This window comes from Callospermophilus lateralis, chromosome 14 (genome assembly GCF_048772815.1).
Source record: "Callospermophilus lateralis isolate mCalLat2 chromosome 14, mCalLat2.hap1, whole genome shotgun sequence".
In the NCBI taxonomy this organism is placed as follows: domain Eukaryota; kingdom Metazoa; phylum Chordata; class Mammalia; order Rodentia; family Sciuridae; genus Callospermophilus; species Callospermophilus lateralis.
Genome location: NC_135318.1, coordinates 63,162,401 through 63,183,644, shown reverse-complemented (window position 1 = coordinate 63,183,644; position 21,244 = coordinate 63,162,401). Strand labels below are relative to the sequence as shown.

General features: G+C 40.5%; 1 protein-coding gene across 2 annotated transcripts in view; it reads left to right on the top strand.

Annotated features, from left to right (window-relative positions):
* The window catches only part of Eva1a (eva-1 homolog A, regulator of programmed cell death), a 60,262-nt gene that overhangs the window by 18,663 nt on the left and 20,355 nt on the right, over positions 1-21,244 (top strand). The window contains exons 2-4 of one of the 2 annotated variants that reach the window (XM_076833414.1): positions 5,494-5,579; positions 6,034-6,096; positions 12,582-12,752. In XM_076833414.1, coding sequence (XP_076689529.1) covers positions 12,653-12,752 — 100 coding nt within the window. In that variant the 5' untranslated portion in view covers positions 5,494-5,579; positions 6,034-6,096; positions 12,582-12,652. The remainder of the gene's footprint in view (positions 1-5,493; positions 5,580-6,033; positions 6,097-12,581; positions 12,753-21,244) is intronic. The other variant, XM_076833413.1, reaches the window with a different exon arrangement.

The window sequence follows — 21,244 nt, the reverse complement described above, 5'->3', positions numbered from 1 at the left end:
CTGGGTCTGGAGATTTTTTTTTGGAGGGGGGGAAAGGGTAAATTTTTAAGTTTCAAATTATAAGTTTATTACTTAACAGTTATAGTGCTATTTAAATCATCTCTGCCATAATGGGTAAATTGTGGTAATACTTTGTGTTTCTTAAGGAACTAGTTCATTTTGTTTAAATTGTCAAATATATGTGTGTAGAGTTTTTCTTGTATTTCTTTTTTATCCTTTTGATATCTGCAGGGTCTATAAGTGATGTCCCTGTTTTATTCCTGATATTGATAATTTTGTTTTTATTCCTGTTTTTGTCAGTCTTGCTAGAGGTTTATGAATTGAATCTAGTAATTTTCTGTTATGACATCTATTTTATCTGTTATTAATTTTTACGTAATATAACATTTTCATTAATTTTGCCCATATTATTATATTTGAAGTTAGTTCCTTATAGACTACACATAGTTGAGTCACGTTTTTTGATCTACTTTGCCAGTAGTTATCTTTAATTGGTATATACAGATCATTTACATTTAATGTAATTATTATTTATTCAGGCTTAAGTTTGTCATTTTCTTTTTTTTCTCTGTGGGATTTTTTTGTTTTTAGTTTTGGTTTTGGTCTTTCTCTGTTTTCTCTTTTCCATCTTTTCTTACTGTTTCACTTAAACAATTTGTTTTAGAATTTCTTTTTTATTTATCTATAGTGATTTCCATTGTGTGTCTTTGTCTAGTTTTCTTAGTGATTGCTCTAGGTATTACAATATATGTGTGTAGCACAGTCTTCTGATGTCATTTCACCAGTCTCAGTGAAATATGAGAAACCTTACCCCATCTATGTCTCTCTGTCTTCCTCCATTTATAACTTATATTATTTTAGGCATTTTCTTTACATTCATTTAGAATCATATCAGGAGCATCAAAGTTTTACTTTGACTGTTCTATACAATTTAGAAAACTGATAACACAAATTTCACATCTTTTGTCCTGATTCTTTTGTCCTGACCTACTCTAAGATTTTGTTATTTTTTTTTCTAGTCTGTTTTCTCTCCATTGCTCAATTGAGTAATGTTGTCTTTCAGATCCCTGATTCTCTTCTCTGATTTCTCCATTATGCCATGGAGTTTGTCTACTGAGTGTTTTCTTTTGGTTACTATCTTTTCAATTCTATAATTTTATTTTTTCTTTATATCTTCTATTTCTTGGCTGAGACTTTTTCTTTCTTTGTTGAGGCTTTCAATTTTTTTTCATCTGTTTCAAAGATCTTCACAATTGATCAGTGAAGCATTTTTATTAAAGGACACTTAAAAATCTTTGTCAGATAATTTTATCTTCCTTTGTCTTGGTGTTGGCTTCTATTAATTGGCTCCTCATTATTGCTTGATGAGGATGGGAATTCTGTATCCTAGTGGTCTCCTCTGATGTGGGGCTTGTGACCACACTGATGGTGATGAGAATACTGACTCTCCACAAGGCCTCCTCTGATACCCCAACAAGGAAGGGGAGGGCCACCTAGTTATTTCTGGGTGGGGGTGTACTGTGGTTTAAATGTGTACTCTAATATCTGTGTGTTGGAAACTTGATTCCCCAATGCAGCAATGTTGGGAGATAGGGCCTAATAACAGGTGATTAGGTTGTGAGGGCTCCGCCCTCATGAATGGATGGTTGTTACTGCATGAATCGGTTAGTAGTACCTGAGTGAGTGGATTTGCCATAAGAGCGAGTTTATTCTGCCCCTTGCTCCCGCTCTTACCCTCTCTTGCCCTTTTGCCTTCTGCCATGGGATGACACAGCAAAAAGTCCCTCGCCAGATGCTGGCACCTTGATATTGCTTTTTTCTAGCATCAAGAACTGTGAGACAACTAAATCTATTCATTATAAATTACATGATCTGTGGTATTCTGTTATAGGTACACAAAATGGACAAAGACAGGGTGGGGGTCTGAGCTTCCCATCTGGTCTCCATTGGTGCTACCAGCAAGGGTGGCTCATTGACAACTGTTGTGGGTGAGAGGGTCATCTCCCTCCTTGGCCTTCTCTGACATCAATATGGCAGAGCTGTGGGGGCTTCTTTTTATATAGTCTCTTAAGGGTGGAAGTCTAGACTCCTCACTCAGGCTTTGATGGTGTGGGTGTTGTCACAGTTTTTTTTTTTCCTGGGGTGTTTCGCTAGAGCAAAGTAGTTGTCTAAAAGCTTCCTGTCATGTTAGACTGCTCCTTTCCTGGTCTTTTGGCTAAAGAGAGCAGGTATTTGTTGGGTATCTTTTGGCTTGTTTGTCTGTACCTGTTAGGTTTGGTTTCTGGGTTGCTAGCCTCTTCAGTTACTTTTTGCCCTTGGTTTTTGGTGCTCATTATTCTTTACCTGGACTAGTTAACCTCTCTATGGAGTCTTTATGGATTTTTCCCATTGCTGCTCATTATTGTATTTCATTACTCTTTCCAAACCTTCCCTATATAAGTTAACTTACATTGCCTTTATGTTTTATTTTGTTTCTATTGTATGTAGCTAGATTGCAAATCTCTCTATTACTGGTCACATTTATTCACTTCTAGATTCATTCAAAGGATATTCTAAGTCTGTTGGTAGCAGCTAAATAAATGTGTGGGTTTTTTTTTTAAACTCTCAGATGTTCTAGCACAGCTGTGTGTGTGTGTGTGTGTGTGTGTGTGTGTGTGTGTCTGTCTGTCTGTCTTCATACATGTACTTAGGGTAATGATGTCTAATTTATTCCACCATCTTTCCTATCCCCATGCTTCCTCCCTTCCTCTCCCTCCCCTTTGCCCTATCTAAAGTTCCTTCATTCCTCCCATGCTCGCCTCCCATCCCCATTATGAGTCAGGATCCTCATATCAGAGATAAATAAATGGTTTTCAGTGGGGCTTAGTAAATATTTATTGACAAGCAGTGTTGGCCTTGGATAGGATGGTCATCTATCTGCAGGCTAAAAGGCATTATAGGGTAGGCGAGCCGTTCCTAACATTGGGTGAGTTATTCCTAATACTGACCTCTGCCCAATCCTTTGTGAAGTTTCCAGGCATTGGGACTCCCATGTGACCTTCATGTGTGTATTGTCTGGGGCCAAAGTAGGTCCAAACTCTGGTTCTGTAATTCAGCTGTTAGGCTCAAATCAAGACAGAGCTCTTGTTGGTGTCTTATAAAAATGTCACTGATGGTTCAGAAACTGTTGGTTCTGTTTTAAAGCCTGTTTCTAGCAGTATAAACCCCACATATTTTGACTCCCATAATGTGACACAATTTCTTTCAAAGCAGTTATGTGCCAGGTACTGTGCTACCCCCCATGAATGGGGAAGGATGAGACACAAGATCCCACACAGCAGGAGGTCATGGTCTCCATCCTGGAGACCATGATTCCTTTACCACGGCCACTTTATCAATGATACTTTGGTTATGAAGCCAACTTTTGCAGGCCGAGAACTGAATGACAGAAGCAATGAAATGAAGAAGTGTGAGTTTCTACATGTTTGGCTTTTCTAGATGTTTGGCTTTGAAGGGAAGGAGAGTGAGTGACAAGGAACTATAGGGGTGGTCAGCAAAGGGAAGATCATGTAAGGGTGGAGGCAATTAAATGAGTTTATAGTAGAGAATGTCAGATTGAAAGAATGAGAGAGGGACTGGGAAAGAACAAGAAAGTATTTGAGAGTGAAAGATATACATACACCCATACAAATACACATACACATGTATACATGTGTGTACTCACATATGTACATATGTTGTATATATGCTTGGAAGACAGAGAGAGGGGAGGATGGAGAAATGAGCTTGCAAAAAGAGGAGGCATTTGGTCCTTTTTCTCTGGGGAATGGGAACACTGGGAGAGTGAGATTCAGAAATATATGTAGGCTCTCTTAGCAACATCAAGGCCTTTGTCTGGTAGATTTCATAAACTCAACCTTTGCCATGATGCAAGGACAAATGATTTTTTTTCAGAAGCACCTAGTGGTGGGCAGGAGAGCAGGCAGGTGAGGGCTGGAGTGGTTTGTGAATTAGGCCTTGCAAGTAGGGAAGGCAACAGAAGGGTCCTGGAGAGAACAGAGCATGATACAGTTGAGTAGCCAGGCTGTGTGGACGACAGGTGAGCCCAAGATGAGGATGATAAACTTGATGAGCATAAAGAAGAAACTTTGGAGAAGTTGCAGAGCCCTGACCTTGATTCAGCGAGTGGGGAAGTAGGATAAAGGTGCTGATTGAAAAGTGGGATTTCTGAGTGTGAGTCAGTCATCCAGCCGTCACTGAGCATTAGCTCAGCACAGTTACTGTGGGAGGCTCTGGGAACGGAGAGAAATTAAGACTTGGTCCCTGCCCTTAAAGGGTTCCCATCTCCAGCCTCAGAGCTGAAAACCTTTCTAGGTGATGTCAGGGTCCAGAATATGTCCCTGGAATTGATGTGCTGTGGTGCGTCGAAGGACAAATTGTGGGAACAAAGGAAGCCCCAGTGACTGGCAGGCTACCATGGTGGATATATCATCTGCAGGTGCTTATCAGCTCTAGAGAGAAAATTGGAGTTTCTTTCTGCTCAGCCATTTCTCTGGGGTCATGTGTATCCCCTCCCCAGCCTGTATGTGGGAGCTGTTTTTCCTTTGGAGTCTTTGCCCTCAGACTCTAAGTGACTACCCTTGATGGTTTTCATGAGTGAAGAATCACACGTCAAGGCCCTCAGAGCCTGCTTCTGCACTTAGGTGCATGAGTTGTAAAGAACTACCAATCTTCTGCCTCCAGTTTCCTTTTCTTGCTTGCTTTTAATTTCTTGCCTTAGGAGGGTACCACAAATTCTCTGTGGAGCAGAAGCAGCTGAGATTAGTATCTGAAGAGACATAAACGGGCAGGAGTCAGATGCTGCTGGAGCTGGTAGAATGTGGTGGTGATGAATATGTTGTGTAAGTGGAGCAGGGAGTGTTCATGCTGCCGAGCTCTGTGACTGATTCATTCCCCCTACACGCTCCTAAATGAAGCTGGTGACAGAAAGAAGCTTCCCAAGCTGGACTGAATGGAGGCCTTCAGGATGGAAGCAACGGGCTGTGGGAATACACACACCAGCATTTATAGGTTTCCAGTACTCACAGAGCTGCAGGAGTCTGCATTTCGTGGTTCACCTGGGCAATCTGTTTGGGAACCATATTTCCTCCCTTCCTGTTCCAGAGATGTCAACCTCCAAATTTTGCTGATGAAGGGCCAGAAGCATTCTTCTTTAGTTGTTGAATGGCTTTTGGCTGATGAGAGGGAAGAGGAAGCACATGTCTTTGATCTTCTACCTCTTGTTTCCTTTCTGCAGTGACCTTGGGAGGCTGGCTTCCCCGGGAGTCTAATCCACATTCCAGATTAAACTTTGGCAATGGCCTTTCTCCTTTGAGGAAATGCTGCCCATCTCTCCAGGGATTAAGACACACACCACCAAAACTTCTCTCTTGGGTTCATGTCAACAGCTGGTCTATGGTATGATGTGATCTTCTAGATATGTAATGGCTTTGTGTCACCTCTTTTTTCTTACAGAGTCTGAGAAGTCAACTGGTACCATCCACATTTAGATCCTTTACTGGCTGGAACCAACATCAACAGGGATGGTCTGCTCCTACCAGGTACTTCTTTGTTCCTGACAGCACACCATTCCCCTGGTAGTTAAAACAATCATGAGATTACTACCCCCTGAGTGCTATGTAATGAGATAGTCTCCTGCATGGGGCTCACACACCAGGGGATGCTCACTGCTGCTACTGAAACATAAGATGAAATATACTCTCTCCAAGTACATTTCATCTTATATTTTGCCATTTAGACATTACATTCAGTATAGACAGGTGGACTCAAGGCTGCAGAGAATGTAAATCTGCAGCAATGGGAATGAGGTTACCTTTAAAATGAAAGCCAGTAAGAACAACACACCATGCATCCAATTAGCCATTCAATCTAAGGGGAAGTGTTTACAAGACAGGGTTTATTGCATCTTCATCAAGAGAGCAGCATGTGGTCAGGAAGACAGGATTCTTGGATGTAAGTGATAGAAAGAAGCTGTTTCTGTCAATTGTGCTGCAGTACATCAGTAAGGAGGTGAAGACGCTTTGGGCCACGGATGAAGGAAACCTGTTGTAGAGTAAGGTAAGTCTTGGTCGCTGCTGTCTAGAGAGTGCACTGTGATGATGGTTCCTAGAGTGTTCATTAGAAATGTTTTTTTCTCTAGAATGGTGTGGGAATAATACAATGGGTTATTCCTGGGAGAAAGCCTTTGCTTTGAAAATATATGGCTTAGTTATAATTCTACTCCTGCCAACATAGTCCCCAGCATTGACGTCCTGAGGAGGACCTAATCAGATCTTGTGCCAGGTGGCTTTCCAGTTTAATTAATGAGCCACTGTAGGGCTGGGATTGTAGCTCAGTGGTACAGTGCTTACCTAGCATGCGTGAGGCACTGGGTTCGATCCTCAGCACCACACAAAAATAAACAAATAAAATGAGCCAGTGTTGGTTGATGATGCATTCTTTGGAGGACTTTGTTATTGTGACCCAGAGCCTGCTCACTTTTGGTCACTGGGAACATTGCTGACCCAGAGTTTGGAGCTGTACTACTCTGGTCAAGCAGTGGGAGTTGCTAAGCAGCCCCCGTTGGCCACCCTTTTCACTGTGTTGGTAATGCACATGAGAAACATAAGCCCTGAGAATTACTTAGGCTGGTCAATGAAGTAGGGATATTTCTTCTAGAGCAGGTTTCTCATCATTGGTGCTATGAATGCTTTGGATCAGGGGCCTGTTCTGTGTATTGTGGGATATTTAGGAGCATTCCTAACTCCTATTCTGTGGATCAATCCCCCACTCAGACACACAGTAGCTGTGACAACCTAAAAGATCTCCAGGTACTGTCAAATGTCCTCTGGGAGGCAAAACAGCCCCAGGGTTGAGAACTACTGTTCTAGAGCCAACCAGTGACCAGAAGCTTCCTGGAGGAACTGAGGATAATGTTGGACTTGGCAGTATGTGTGTGCTTCGTGCTCCTTACCTTTATGTTGGTAGGAGATGCAGAGATGTTTTAATTACGGGGTAAATTGCCAACGGGAGGTGTCTAGAGCTACCTGGAGCAGGTCCCTCTCTATTGAGGGAGGGCTCAGAGAGAAGGATTTGGGAGTAGAATTTGGCTCTAGGGTTCATCACTTCTGTAACACCACAAACCTGTCTCATGCACAGCTGCCCTTAAAACTCCCCTCTGCTGCGTGTCCTTTCCTCTGGCCCCTGCTCTCACTAGGGTACTCTGTAAATGCTGAGAGCTGAGCTATATGCCAGGTTAGTACGGGCAAGCACACCAGGTTAGTAAGGGCAAGCACTCTCATCTCCGATGAGACTGATAAAGAAGGCACTAAGTGAAACTCGCTGGGATTTCTGCTACTGTGTGGCATCATAGTGCTCAGGCTGAAGGGGTCACAGAGGTCCTGTAGAGCAGTACTTCCCAAACTCTCCTGGGCCCCTTAGGAGGTTTTTGATCCAGTGAGTCTGGGATGATGCCCAGGATTATGCAGATTGAACAAATGACCAAGTAACATGGATATTGCTGATCCTTGGATCATATTTTGAGCAGTAAGAATCCAGGCCGGGCATCTGCAAATTATGCTGTGGGCCAAAATGAGACCACTGTCTATTTTGTAAATAAGGTTTTATTGGATAGTCACACTCATTCATTGACATCATTGCTTCTCTACTGTTTGGCAAAATTGAGTAATTGTGACAGAGACTTCAAGGACCTTCAAAGTCTAACTAGTTGCTCTCAGCCCTTTATGGAAAAGAGGTGCTGACCTCTGTTTCCAGTTGGCTTGAACCATGTGGACCATGGTGGCTCTTCCAAGGAGGCTGCCCTTTAGGATGGGCCATCCTGAAGTGGTCTTTCCTCAGCCTTGATCTGCCTTCGTGGCCCCTCTTCCTCTTGCCCCTGGTTCCTGAAACTCTCTACATTGGCATCTGGGGCTTGGAGACTTTGGGGGAAAGTCTGGGCACCACAGTGAGGGTCTAGCTTACATGTGGTCCTCTCACAGTCCTGAGGGAGTGCTGCTTGGTGGCCCACACAGAATCAGATCTGTCAGACCTGCCCTCAAAGATTTAGGAATACAGACCTCGTGCCTAACTGCTCTTTTTATTCATCTGTCCTTTCGTCCTGCCAGCCAGCATTTCTTGAGACCCTCTTTTCATCAGGCACATCATATTAGGTTCTTGGTATGTGTCACCTCTTCAGCTTAGGTGACAAACATGGCAATTGGCAATTCCAATTGTACTATTATAGATACGATAGGAGAAGAATATTTGGATACTTGATAGCCAAAGAGAGGCATTCGGGGAGCTCAAAGAGAGCTTCATTGTGGTAGACCTTTTTTAGATCATGAATTTGTGGTACATTTTACACAAATACATTTTTCCATCTATTAATATGATGTGTTTTTTTGGCTTATCTATAAATGTGATGGGTTACTCTTACTTACTACCCAATTTCTTAATATAATATTTTTACTTAGAATGAAACCATATTCATAATGTGATGTGAATTAGAATTTTATGTACTTCAACTTTAATACCACTAAAAAATAATTCTGCTATCATTCCTATTAACTGGAAACCAAAACTTGACTGTAGGATTCACTACAAGAAGTAATCTTCAAAATTCACTGTCATACCTAACACCTTATTATAGTAATTATTAATAATTATTAAGTTAAAATTATTAATTATTAATAATTACTAATTTAAAATGGTGAGAGGATTTATATAAAATTTGCCATCTTACCTTGCTTTTATGTGTAGAGTTCAGTGAATTAAGTTTATTCAGATTATTTTACAACCATCACCACCATTCCAACTCTTTTTTTTTTCCCCCATTCTTCTTCTTCTTGGTATTGGGATTGAACCCAGGGGTGCTTTACTTAAAATAAAAAATAATTTTTTATTTTGAGAGAGGATCTTGCTAAGTTGCTTAGGGCTTTATTAAATTGCTGAGGCTGGTCTTGAACTTGTGATCCTCCTGCCTCAGCCTTTGGAGTTGCTGGGATTACAGGTATGCACCACCACTCCTGGCTCTAGAACTTTTTTTCACTTTGTCCCCTGTACCCCCATAATAATAACTCTTTTTGCCCACTTCCCCTGCTCCCTGACAACCACTATTTCACTTTCTATCCTTATGAATTTCGCTACTGCAGATTACTCATATGTGTGGAATCATGAAGTACTTTTCTTTTTGTGACTGGCTTATTTCACTCAGCATAATGTTTTCAAAGTTCATCTCTGATGTAGCATGACTTTCTTTCCCACTTAAGGCTGTGAATACTGCTGCATTATATGTATGCCCCACATTTGGTTTATCTATTCCTCTGTAAATGGACACTTGGATGCTTCCATCTTTGGGCTATTGTGAGTAATATAACTCTGGACATTGTTTACAAATTCTATTCACATCTCTGTTTTCATTTCTTTGGGGTATATACACAGAAATGGAATTACTGAGTCATATGATAATTCTATTTTAAACTTTTTGAAGAATCACCACTTTATTTTCCATAACAGCTACCCAATTTTACTCCCTTACCCTCCCAGCAAAAGTATACAAGAGTTTCCATTTCTCTATACCTACCATTTCTCTACATGGTTAGTAATGTTGAACATCTTTTCATGTGCTTATTGACTGTTTATATATTTATGGAAAAGTTTCTGTTCAAGTCCTTTGCCAATTATTTAATAGAGTTTTTTTTTGGTTGTAAAGTTATAGGAGTTTTTAAAAATATATAATGGGGTATATATTATATATTATCATATATATAATTTGCAAATGTTTTCTCCCATTCCATGGGTTGCCTTTCATGCTATTTTGTCATTTGATGCACAGAATTTTTTTTTTAATTTAATTTTTTTGTCCTGGGATTGAACCCAGGGAAACTTTACCACTGAGTTACATTCCCAGCCCTTTTTAATTTTTTTATTTTGAGACAAGATCTTGCTAAATTGCTTAGGTTCTCACTAAATTGCTGAGGTTGGCCTCAAACTTTCGGTTCTCCTGTCTCAGCCTCCCGAGTCTCTGAGATTACAGGCATGTGCCACTGTGCCCAGCTTGCTGCACAGAAGTTTTTAATTTTTAATGGAGTACAATTTACCTATGTTTACAATTTACCTATGTACCTGGTGTTTGGGTGTCATATCCAAGGAATCCTTTTGAAATTCACTTCCTGCTCAATCTCACACCCACTCTCACCATGAGCGTCATCATTCCACAGTACAGATATGATCACATCACTCCATGGCTTCCTTCCTATTTTCTTCAAAGAGTTTTATAAAAGTTTTAGCTGCTACATTAAGCTCTTTGATCCATTTTTAGTTCATTTTTTTATTGTGGTGTGAGGTTAAGAGTTCAAGTTCACTCTTTTGCTATATGGCTATCCAGTGTTCCTAACACTGCTGAAAACATGGTCTTTCCCCATTGAATGGTCTTGGTACTCTGGTTGAAAATCATTTGAACATACATCTAAAGGTTTATTTGTGCAATTCTGTTCCATTGGTCTCAATGTCTGTTTTGTACCAACCCCACACTGTTTTGATTACTGTACTTTGCAATAAATTTTAAAATCAGGAAGAGTGAGACTTCCAACTTTGTTCTTTTGTTTTATTAAGAAGATTTTTCAAGATTGTTTTGGCTCTTTGGGGATCCTTGAGATTTAGATGAATTTTAATGTGAAGTTTTCTGTTTCTGCCAAAAAGTCAGTGAGATTTTGAGGTTTCCGTAGAATGTTTGAATTCTCTCATTGAAGGAAACATTTGCTAGACAGATGAGGGGAAGAGGGGCATTTTAGGCAAAAGGAAGAGTATGATTGAACACATGAGAGATTAAAAAAAAAAGCTTGGTGCACATGGGAAACTGAAAATCATCTGGAATTTTCTGAGCTTTAAGCAAGCTAGTTTCTCAGTGTCTACATGTGTCTAAGTTGGGTAGGAGATAAATGAGGAGCTAAGGCGGGTGTCAGATACTATGGAAGTGGATATTATGTTAAGAAGCTTAGTGGAGATGAGTTGAAAGGTTGTGCTCTGGAATGATGATCATATCTGTACTGTGGAAAGATGACGCTCAGGGTGAGAGTGGGTGTGAGATTGAGCAGGAAGAAGGCATCAGCAAAACAAAGACAGGGTAGGAGACTGCTGGACACTTCCAGGCATGAACAGGTGAGATCTGCACTATGTACCATTCAGGGGGACAGGCAGGAGGGACTGGATCTGAAACAGCCTTGTCTCACTGCACCTGGAGACAGAGTGTAGTCCCTTCATTCTCTTCCTGGATCCTGGGATCCTCACACCTGCTGAACTCAGGCTGGTATTTCTAACCCTCCACCTGGACCATCCGATTACCACCTCTTAGGAATTCAGAAGGCTCTTGGAGGATACCTTACGCCCTGGCCCCCTCTCCACGGTAACCAGACCCTTCTCAGAGTCCTTGAAGCTCCTACTCTTCATCCTGCCACTCAGGGGCTTCCAGATTTTTGTGGTTGTTTCTGTTGATCTGAGATTATTCTTCCCTGAGCCTGCTGGAACTTACCAGAGGGACAGTTGTCTTTTCTGTTGTAACCCACTCCATCCGTCTCTTGGAATTTCAGCTCTCCAGGCCATCTCAGTGTGACCCAAGTTACTGACCTCTGTGATCCACTGAGAGCCCAAGTTTCTTCCCTGGCCTCTCTGTTCCTCTAGTCCCCCTGTAACCCAGTTCCCTGGCCTCAGCTCACAGCAGCCTCAAATGCAAGTACCAGGGTCCTTGCCATTTCTCTCCCTCCATCGTTAGGGGCTTTTCTGGGAGTGTTTGCCTGGTGAACTAGGTAATGACTATGCTGGGTCTGAGGACCATGGTGGGGAAGGGATGTGCTCCTGCAGCCAGAGGCAGCGTCACGGGGCTCTGAGATCGCTGTCCCGGTTCTGACTCCTGGAGGGATAGTTCTGTCAGTGGATGGTCTGTGCATGTCTGTGGATGGCCCAACACAGGCACGGGCGGAATCATGGAGTTGGGGTCAGGGAGCGGGCTGAGCTCTTAAATTCTCAGGAATATTTTCGAACTCAAATGACTTTTGCAGTTCTGGGACAGCCAGCTCTGGCCCACTGCCAAGGGTACACAGTTTTTGACCTGAGGGATAAGGCAAACTGATCAAGGTACACAAGTGTCAGTGCAGGCTCCAGCGGGGGAAGAAGAGGAGTAGAGCAAACTGTGGCTTGGGGTTATAGTGCAGGGATTAAGGTGATGGAGATTTGAACCCAGTGGACAGCTCCTCCAAGGTGAACCCGGGAGAATACAATAAAGAGTACTTGGGCAGGTAAGAGGGATGTGCTAAAGTGGGGGAGTAGTGAGATGGGGAAGAGAGAGGAGAAAGGCTGGGAAAAACAGATATAAAAGAGTTACTGCATCCTTGAAAACCAAGCAGCTCGCTTGAACAAAGAGGACAAGACCCTGGGTCATTGTGGCTCCCTGGCTGGGAAATTTGGCTGGCATTGAGGAGATGGCTCTTTGTTCTTGAGCCTAGGCTACTTGGAACACAGTCCCTAGAAAGCCGAATGTACCTCATCCCTCACTTTATGTTTCTAAACAGAAGAGAAGAGAAAGAGTGTGGCCCCGTTGATTCAGCTGCAGCATCTCCGGGAAGTGTCTGCTGGATGCAGCATGAAGCTCCCCTTCAGCCACAGCACCGAGCCAGTGATCGCGGAGCACATGGAGATGGCTCTGCTCAGCAACATCCTGGCAGCCTACTCCTTTGTCTCAGGTGGGTGCCTGTTCTCTACGGGGTCAGGGCTGAGGCCTAGGTCCTGGTCCAGGGCTATTTCCTGGGTGACCATCTCTGATCTTATACTAGGAGAAAAATGCGATGGAACTGTATGTAGCAAAGGCTCTGCCTCTGCTGAGTTTTGAGATGAAAGGTCTTCCTGTTAGAAGTGAAGATTGGCATTTTCTAATTTGGTGAATGAAGGGTTGGTTCTAGGAGCTTTATTTTGCTGGAAATATTTAGTTTCCTTTCAGCAGAAGCGAGTGAAGTAGCCTGGGGCCTATTGTTGGCTCCTGTCATTGTGCATCAACTCTGATGAGGAAAGAGGCTTTGAGTAACTTACCCTGGTGATTTCTATGCAGTTCTCAGCCATACAGAGGGGTGTGTGTGTGTGTGTGTGTGTGTGTGTGTGTGTGTGTGTGTGTTTATGTATGTTTCATTTTGGGGGGCTGCCTGAGGTGTTTGGGAGAGAGGGAGACAGAAGGTAAGTCCAGAAGCATCCAATATTTCCTCTTTCTTGGTGCAAAGTTCACTCCGTAGGAAGATGGCCAACTCCTCCAGATCATTTCTGGACACCTGATACTGTTCATATACAAGGAATGAGTTTCTAATTTTTTTAAGAGTCTGCCTTTGTTTTATTTTTCCTGACATTTCTGGATGTTGTATGAAAAGGAAGGGACTGGGTTACTGATAAAATTTCCTTTGGGAAATTTCCTTCGGGTTTTACTTTCTGATTCTCTAGCCAGAGTTCACATGTGGTGACCTGAGTTAAAGTGTAAGACCTGACATTTCTATTTACAGTGACAAATCTGAACCAAAGGAAATTTGGTAAAGGAAGTTCATGGCTTCTCTTTGTGAGAGGATTGTGGATGACGTGGAACCTGATTACAGAAAGGGGGACTTCTCAGGGCTTACCTAGCTGGCTCCTTTGTGTTTGGCAAGATGAAATATGGAGTTCGCATGTGACTCACATCCAGGGTTTTGTGTTCTTGGCTCAGTGAAGCCCAGGCCATTGGTCACCTCCTAACCCTACTTACAGAAGACTGCTGTCTCTTTCCCTGGTCACCCACCCATAAGAGGAATTTCACTTTTTCTCTTTCTTCAAGGTTTTATTGGGGAGAGAGGACATTGGAGCTAGATTAGAGATGTTTAAAATTCTGACATCATGTTTTCATAAGCAATTGGACGGTAATCTCCTGACTCTACAGTGAAGATGTCCTCTAAATGAAGTAGCGGTGTGTTAGAAAGAGGGCCTGGATTTTCTAAGGTCCCAAGTTAGCTGTTGCAAAAAAAAAAAAAAAAAAAAAAAAAAAAAATTGTCTCTAGTGAGAGCAAACAGACTACTGGACTTTGGAGTTCAGTTCAGCACAGGAGGTACTTGGCAGTTTTCCATTTTGGTCAGCATGACCCTGAGTTGTGACCATTGAATGTGGTAACTCATTGAATGGTCTGGTGTTTACTGTGTATCTTGTGATTTTTGTCAAGGATGAAAGGGTACATGGTACTCTTTTTCTATTCCCTCTAACTTTCTGTCTTTCTTTCCCATCTTCTGGAATGAAATGCTGTTTGTGATGCAAGAAGACAGTGCTACTTTTAAGTGTAGATTAAGATTAAATAAAGAGAATGCAGGGAGGCCTGGGACTGTAGCTCAGAGACAGAGCCCTTGCCTAGCATATACAAAGTCCTGGGTTCAATTCCCAGTGACACAAAGAGAAAAAAGAAAAAAATAGTCTGAAACTCTAGAATATGCAACAACAAATCCCTCTATTACATATAATTGTAGTATACTAATTTTTTTTTAAAAAAATAAAGAGAATGCAAGAAAATGGAAAGTAGAATGTCTAAAATGAAATTTGTTAGATCCAGTAAATATACTTGACTGTCAACTTGACTGGATTGAGAGATGCCTAGAAAATGAGTAAAGCACAGTTCTGGATGCGTCTGTGGAGGGTTTTTCCAGAGAGGGTTGGCATGTGGGTTAGAGAAGTGAGTGGGGAGACCAGCCCTGAATATGAACAGCACCATCCAATAGGATGGGGGCCTAGAAGGAACAAAAGAGTTGCATAAAGGGAAGCTCTCAGACAGGCACACTCCACTCTTCTTGAGCAGGTACATTTCTTAATATTGCCATTGATTGTAGACATCAGACTCCAGATTCACTAGCCTTTGAATGCAGACTTGCACCAGCCACTCCCCAGGGGGCTTCCAGGACTTTAGCCTCAGAATGGGGACAAATGATTGGCATCTCTTTTTCTGAAGCTTCTAGCTTCTTGGATTGAGAAAGAGCTGCTTTTCCCTATTCTCCTGCCTGCAGACAGCCACTGGGGAACTATTCAGCTTCTGACAGTGTAAGCCAATCTAATAAATTCCCTCTTATAATTACACACACACATGCATTTTCTGTTGGTTTTGTTCCTCTGGAGAATCCTACTGCAAGTTGCTTCTTGTCCTATCCATGTGGTCTGTTACTCTAACAAAACACCAGCTAATACACTTGACTACCTCATTCCTTTGTCCAGCTTCTAATTAAACCAGTAGATGAAGCCCTGAGTGAATCCTGCTCACTTTCTCTCTCTACGTGTATGTGTGTGTGTGTGTGTGTGCGCGCGCTTTCATTCTGTGTTTGGGGCCACTGTCTGAGGGGTCGGTAGTCTTCTGGGAGAAAGGAACACTCAAGGTATGTGAGTCTGGAAGGGTCTGATGTTTGTCCCTTCTAAAGTTGACTGTTTAGGAAGATGGCTGACTTTCTCCTCAAGACCATTTCTGGAGACTGATACTCTTTATGTAAAAGGAGACATTTGAAAGTACATGGAAATGCTGCATGATTTGCAAGAGCACTCCTGTGCTACTTGAGTTTCAAATTTTTGGTAGATGGCTCTTGTTTTGTTTTTCCTGATGTTTCTGGATGTTGTTTGGAAAGGAAGGGACTAGGTTCTGATTAGATTTCCTTTGGGGAAGGGCTGGTTTTACTTTCTAAATCTCTATACAGGGTTGATATGTGGATATCCATTCTTCCTCTGCAACCAAGTTACCAAGCACTGCTGCTGTTTGTAGGTGAAAGTCAGTAGAAATGCATGTTCTCCCATCTCAGCAGAGCCTTTCACATAGTGCTTTAGTTTTTCCATTGATTCTGGATACCTCTTACCCTTATTCCTTGAAACAGTCATTTCAAATCATGGCTATTCCAATAATTAAACTTTTCTGCTTACCAAAATGCTCACTTAAGATAAATGACAAGTGACAAACTCATTTTTTACATTTAAGAAAAAATGTAGCATTAATGATTAAAGGTTAAAGTCCATAACATATAAGGAGCTCTTACAAATTGGTAACAGTGTTACTAAAGAAAAGGTGGCAAGGACAACAATTAGCAGTTTGCAAAAGGAAAACTGGAAAAATACAAATTGGGAATAAAATGTAAACCGTTTAAATTCTAGCAAATAAATGGACAATGTAAAAAAATGCAATTTACATTTTTATTTATACAGTTCTTAAAGATCTGCATGATTAAGTATATTAACAGTTTGGAGAAAGTGTGGGAAAATGAGTACTTGAATATAGTGCTTATGGAATTGTAAATTGCTATAATCTCTTTAGAGATTTTAGAGAAAGATTTTCTCTAAAATCTTTCTCTTTTCTAGAGAAAGATTTGGCAATATCTATCAAAAGCCCTAAATATGCAAATGTACATTTACATATATATGACATATATTTTTTATACACACCTATATATATAAAATATTACATTTTAGTCAGCAGTCCCACTATTAGAAATTTTTTCTTCCAAGGAAACAATCAGGCAGAAATATTACCATGAGGACAAACCACTGAGCCACATCCTCATCCCTTTTTATTTTTTATTTTGAGACAGGATCTCAAAGTTGCTAGTTGCTTAGGGCCTCTGTAAGTTGCTGAATCTGGTCTTGAACTCATGATCTTCTTGCCTCAGCCTCCTGAGTCACTGGGATTACAGACGTGCCTTACTGAGTCTGGCTGAACTAGAAAGATGTTTTATGATGTGCTGTTGAATGGATAAAACCTGTTACCACAGAGCATATGCTCTGTATAAATATCCCATTTAAATAATCCCATTATTTGTGTATATCCTTATATAAACGTAACCACATTTTATTATAATTTATATCTGGGTGCTAGATATAAGATTGTATGGTTATCTCTCTGTATATTTTTAATTTTCCTTTGCTTAGCTGTATTTTTAAAGTAGTCTATAACTCATTGATATTACTTTACAATAAGTAATGTATTTTATTAGGATATTTTTACTTATATTACACCTACATTACACAACTAACATTCACTTATATTTTCTGACTTCTTGAGCTCAATTTTAAATGTCTCAAAAATTACCACTTGGATGTACTGTAAGCATTTCAAATTCAACCTGGCCTAGAATGGAATATTTTCCTTCTCTTTAAATATGCTCCTCTTTTTGTGTACTCTTATGGTTTGGATATGTCTCATGTGTGAGACAATACAAGAAGGTTTGGAGGGAAAGTGATTGGGTTATAGCCTTAACCTAATCAGTGAATTAATACCCCTGATAGGGTTTGACTGAGTGATAACTGAAGTGGTAGGGTGTGGTTAGAGGAGGTGGGACTTGGTGTTTGACTTTAGGGTATATGTTTGTGTCTGGCAAGTGGAGTCTCTTTCTCTGCTTCTTGGTCACCACATGAGCTGCTTCCCTCCACCACATTCTTCCACCATGATGTCCTGCCTCACCTTGAACCCAGAGGAATGGAACCTGCTGTCCCTGGACTAAGACCTCTGAAACTGTGAGCCCTCAAATAAACTTTCCCTCCTCTGCAGTTGTTCTGATCGGGTCCTTTGGTCATAGCAAAATAGCTGACTAAAACATGTACCTAATTAGGACATCACCTAATCCAGAAATATGATTTTTAACTTTTAATGTGTCTTAGTCACTGTCCATATCAATTCATTAAGGGTCATTTCATTCACCCCTCACGATCCCACATCTCCTCCTTTAATCCCATCATCACTGATTTGGTTCAAGCCCCATCCTTCTTTTGCCTGCATTGCCATAATGGTACCCATGGCCCTCCTGACTCCTATCCTGCTTCTTAGTCCATATTTTCTAGCAAAACAATCTTTCTAAACTGCAGGTGTGATGATGCCATGCTTTTCACTTTTTGTAATCCCTCGGTGGATCTTCATTACCTCTGGAGCCAAATCCAAACACATTTGTGGGGTTTAACTGATAGATTATTTTTTTAATGCTACAAACAGTAGAAAAACCTCAGTTTGTTGGGCTAAGCATATAGGAGGTATCTTACCCACTCAGGCTCTCCCCACATGTATTTTGTTTCCTTCCCTCTCAACACTTGGGTTAGAGGAGTTCACATTTCCTAACTATTTGCAAAGAAACCCATTGGAGCCAGAATACAATATCTTATAATTCGGATAATAATCTTATTAGCAATAATAACCTCATCAATAACTTCAAGTATAGTTATTAGAAAGAATAAATGGAATAATTATTCATTTTAATTTAATTATATTTGATACTACATTTGCCTTGCTCACTCTTCCATTCTTTTAGGTTTTTCCTTAAAAGTCACCTTGTCATGAGTTTGGCCTTTGTAACTCTACTTCCCTCCTCCTGCCAGCACACATTCAACACTTCATGTTTACCTTTCTACTTTGTCTGTTTTCACCTTATCATTTAATATACTACATATTTTATTTATTATTAATCTTCTCTACTAAAATATAAAATCCTTTGAGAAGAGAGATTTTCTTTTTCTTTTTTTGTTTGTTTGTTTGTTACCTGTTCTATAGCCTCAGAATGTAAAGTAGTGCCTGGAAGCCATCAGATGCTCAGTAAATCAGTGAGCGAACATATATCAACAACCACAATATAAAAAGACATCTCAGAGTGGCCCCCCTCCATCCAATTTCTAATCTTGAGTTCTTGATTGGCTTCTATGTCTCCTTCCAGAGCTCTTTTTTCCCTATTCTTTCTTTTCTTTTCATTTTTTTATTTTTTTGGTACCAGGGATTGAACTCAGGGGTGCTTAACCACTGACCCACATCCTGAGCCCATTTTAAAAATATTTTATACAGAGACAATAGAGACAGGGTCTTGCTAAGTTGCTGAAGCTGGCTTTAAACTCACCATCTTTCTGCCACAGCCTCCCGAGCTGCTGGGATTAAAGGCATGTGCCACTGCATCCAGATCCTGTCAGTTATTTATGCAGATCTAGGAAAATATAAGCACACAGTGACCTGCTTCCCTAACTTGTGCACAGGTAGCATATCAAACACACTGGAGCTATTTCAGAGAGGGGCCTTCCTCATTCTTTTGGCCAGCTACATACTGTTCCATTGTATAGATGGGCCATCCATCCTTTATTCAGGCCTTTTTGCCAAGGCTAGGAGCAGTGGTTCAAATCTGTGCAACAAACAAAGATGCAATAAATACCATGACTTGTATGTTCAAGTGCATCTGCAGAATAAGTTTTCAAAAATACAATTGCTGGATTAAAATATGTGTAAATTGTTAACAAAAATATCACCAAATTTGGAGAAGTTTCTCTTTTTTTAAAGAGAGAGTGAGAGAGGGAGAGAGAGAGAGAGAGAATTTTAATATTTATTTTTTAGTTATCCGCGGCCACAACATCTTTGTTTGTATGTGGTGCTGAGGATCGAACCCGGGCCGCACGCATGCCAGGCGAGTGCGCTACCGCTTGAGCCACATCCCCAGCCCCGAGAAGTTTCTTCCTTTTATATTTCAAGGGATAATTTGTTGAGGATTGGTATTAGTTTTTCATTAAAGATCTGGTAGAATTCTGAGAATCCATCCAGTCCTGGGCTTTTCTTTGTTGGTAAGCTTTTGATGGTTGCTTTAGTTTCCTTACTTGAAATTATCCTCCTGGTTCAATTTGGGAAGGTAGTAAGTCTCTTCAAATTTGTTAGTGTCTTCAAGATTTTCTAGCTTATTGGAGTATAAACTTTCAAAATAGCTTCTGATTATCCTGTATATTTTAGTTGTGGTCTATGGTAATACTTTCTTTTTCATCACAGATTTTAAAAATTTGAGGTTTTTTTTCCCTCTCTTTCTTTTGGGAAGCTAGTATCACCCTGATACCAAAACCAGACAAGACATATAAAAGAAAGAAAACTTCAGATCAATAACCTTGATGAACATAGATGCAAAAATTCTTAATGAAATACTGTCAAATCACATACAAAAACACATTGAAAAGATAGTGCACCATGATCAAGTAGGTTTTATCTCAGGGATGCAAGGTTGGTTCAACATACAGAAATCAATAAATTAATTCCCCACATAAATAGACTTAAAGACAAGAACCATATGATTATCTTAACAGATGTGGAAAAAGCACTTGACAAAAAGCACCCAATCATGTTCTGAACACAAGAAAGTAATAGGGATAGTAGGAATACACCTCAATGTTGTAAAAACTATGTATGTTAAATCCAAGGTCAACATCGTTCTAAACAGAGAAAAATTGACAGCATTCCCTCTAAAAACAGGAAAAAGACAAGGATGCTCACTTTCACCACTTCTATAGTCCTTGGAATTCTAGCCAGAACAACTAGTCAAAAGAAAGAAATTAAAGGGATACAAATAGGAAAAGAAGAGCTCAAACTATCTATCTTTGCTGGCATGAACCTATATTTAGAAGATCAAAAAAAAAAAAAAAAAAAAAAACTCCAACAGAAAAATTCTAGAATTTATAAATGAATTCAGCAGGATACAAAATCAATTGTGTTCCTATACTCCAAAGATGAATCAGCTGAAAGAGATATCAGGAAAACCTTCTCATTCACAATAACCTCAAAAAAAAATCTTGGGAATCAATCTAACAAAAGATATGAAAGACCTCTATGATGAAACTACAGAGTGCTAAAGATATATATATATAAATCTTAGAAGATTAAAGATCTCCCTTGTTCTTTGATAGGCAGAATTAATATTATCAAAATGGCCATACTACTAAAAGTGCTATACAAATTCAATGCAATTCCCATCAAGATTTCAGAAACATTCTTCATAGAAATAGAAAAAGCAGTCATGAAATTCATCTGGTAAATAAGAGGCCAAAGCAATCCTTAGCAAGAAAAGCGAAGCAAGAGGCATCACAATCCCAGACTTTAAATTATTCTACAGAGCTATAGTAACAAAAACAGCATGGTATTGACACCAAAACAGACGAACAATGGAACAGAGTAGAAGACACAGAGACAACTCCATAAAAATAGTTACCTCATACTTGATAGAGGCATCGCAATACACTGGAAAAAAGATTTCCTCTTCAACAAATGGTACTGGGAAAACTGGAAATCCATATGTAGTAGAATGAAATTGAACCTCTATCACTCACCCTGCACAAAACTCAACTAAAAGTGGATCAAAAACTTAGGCGCAGGAACAGACCCTGCTCCTACTAGAAGAAAATGTAGGCCCAACACTTCAACAATGTCAACAA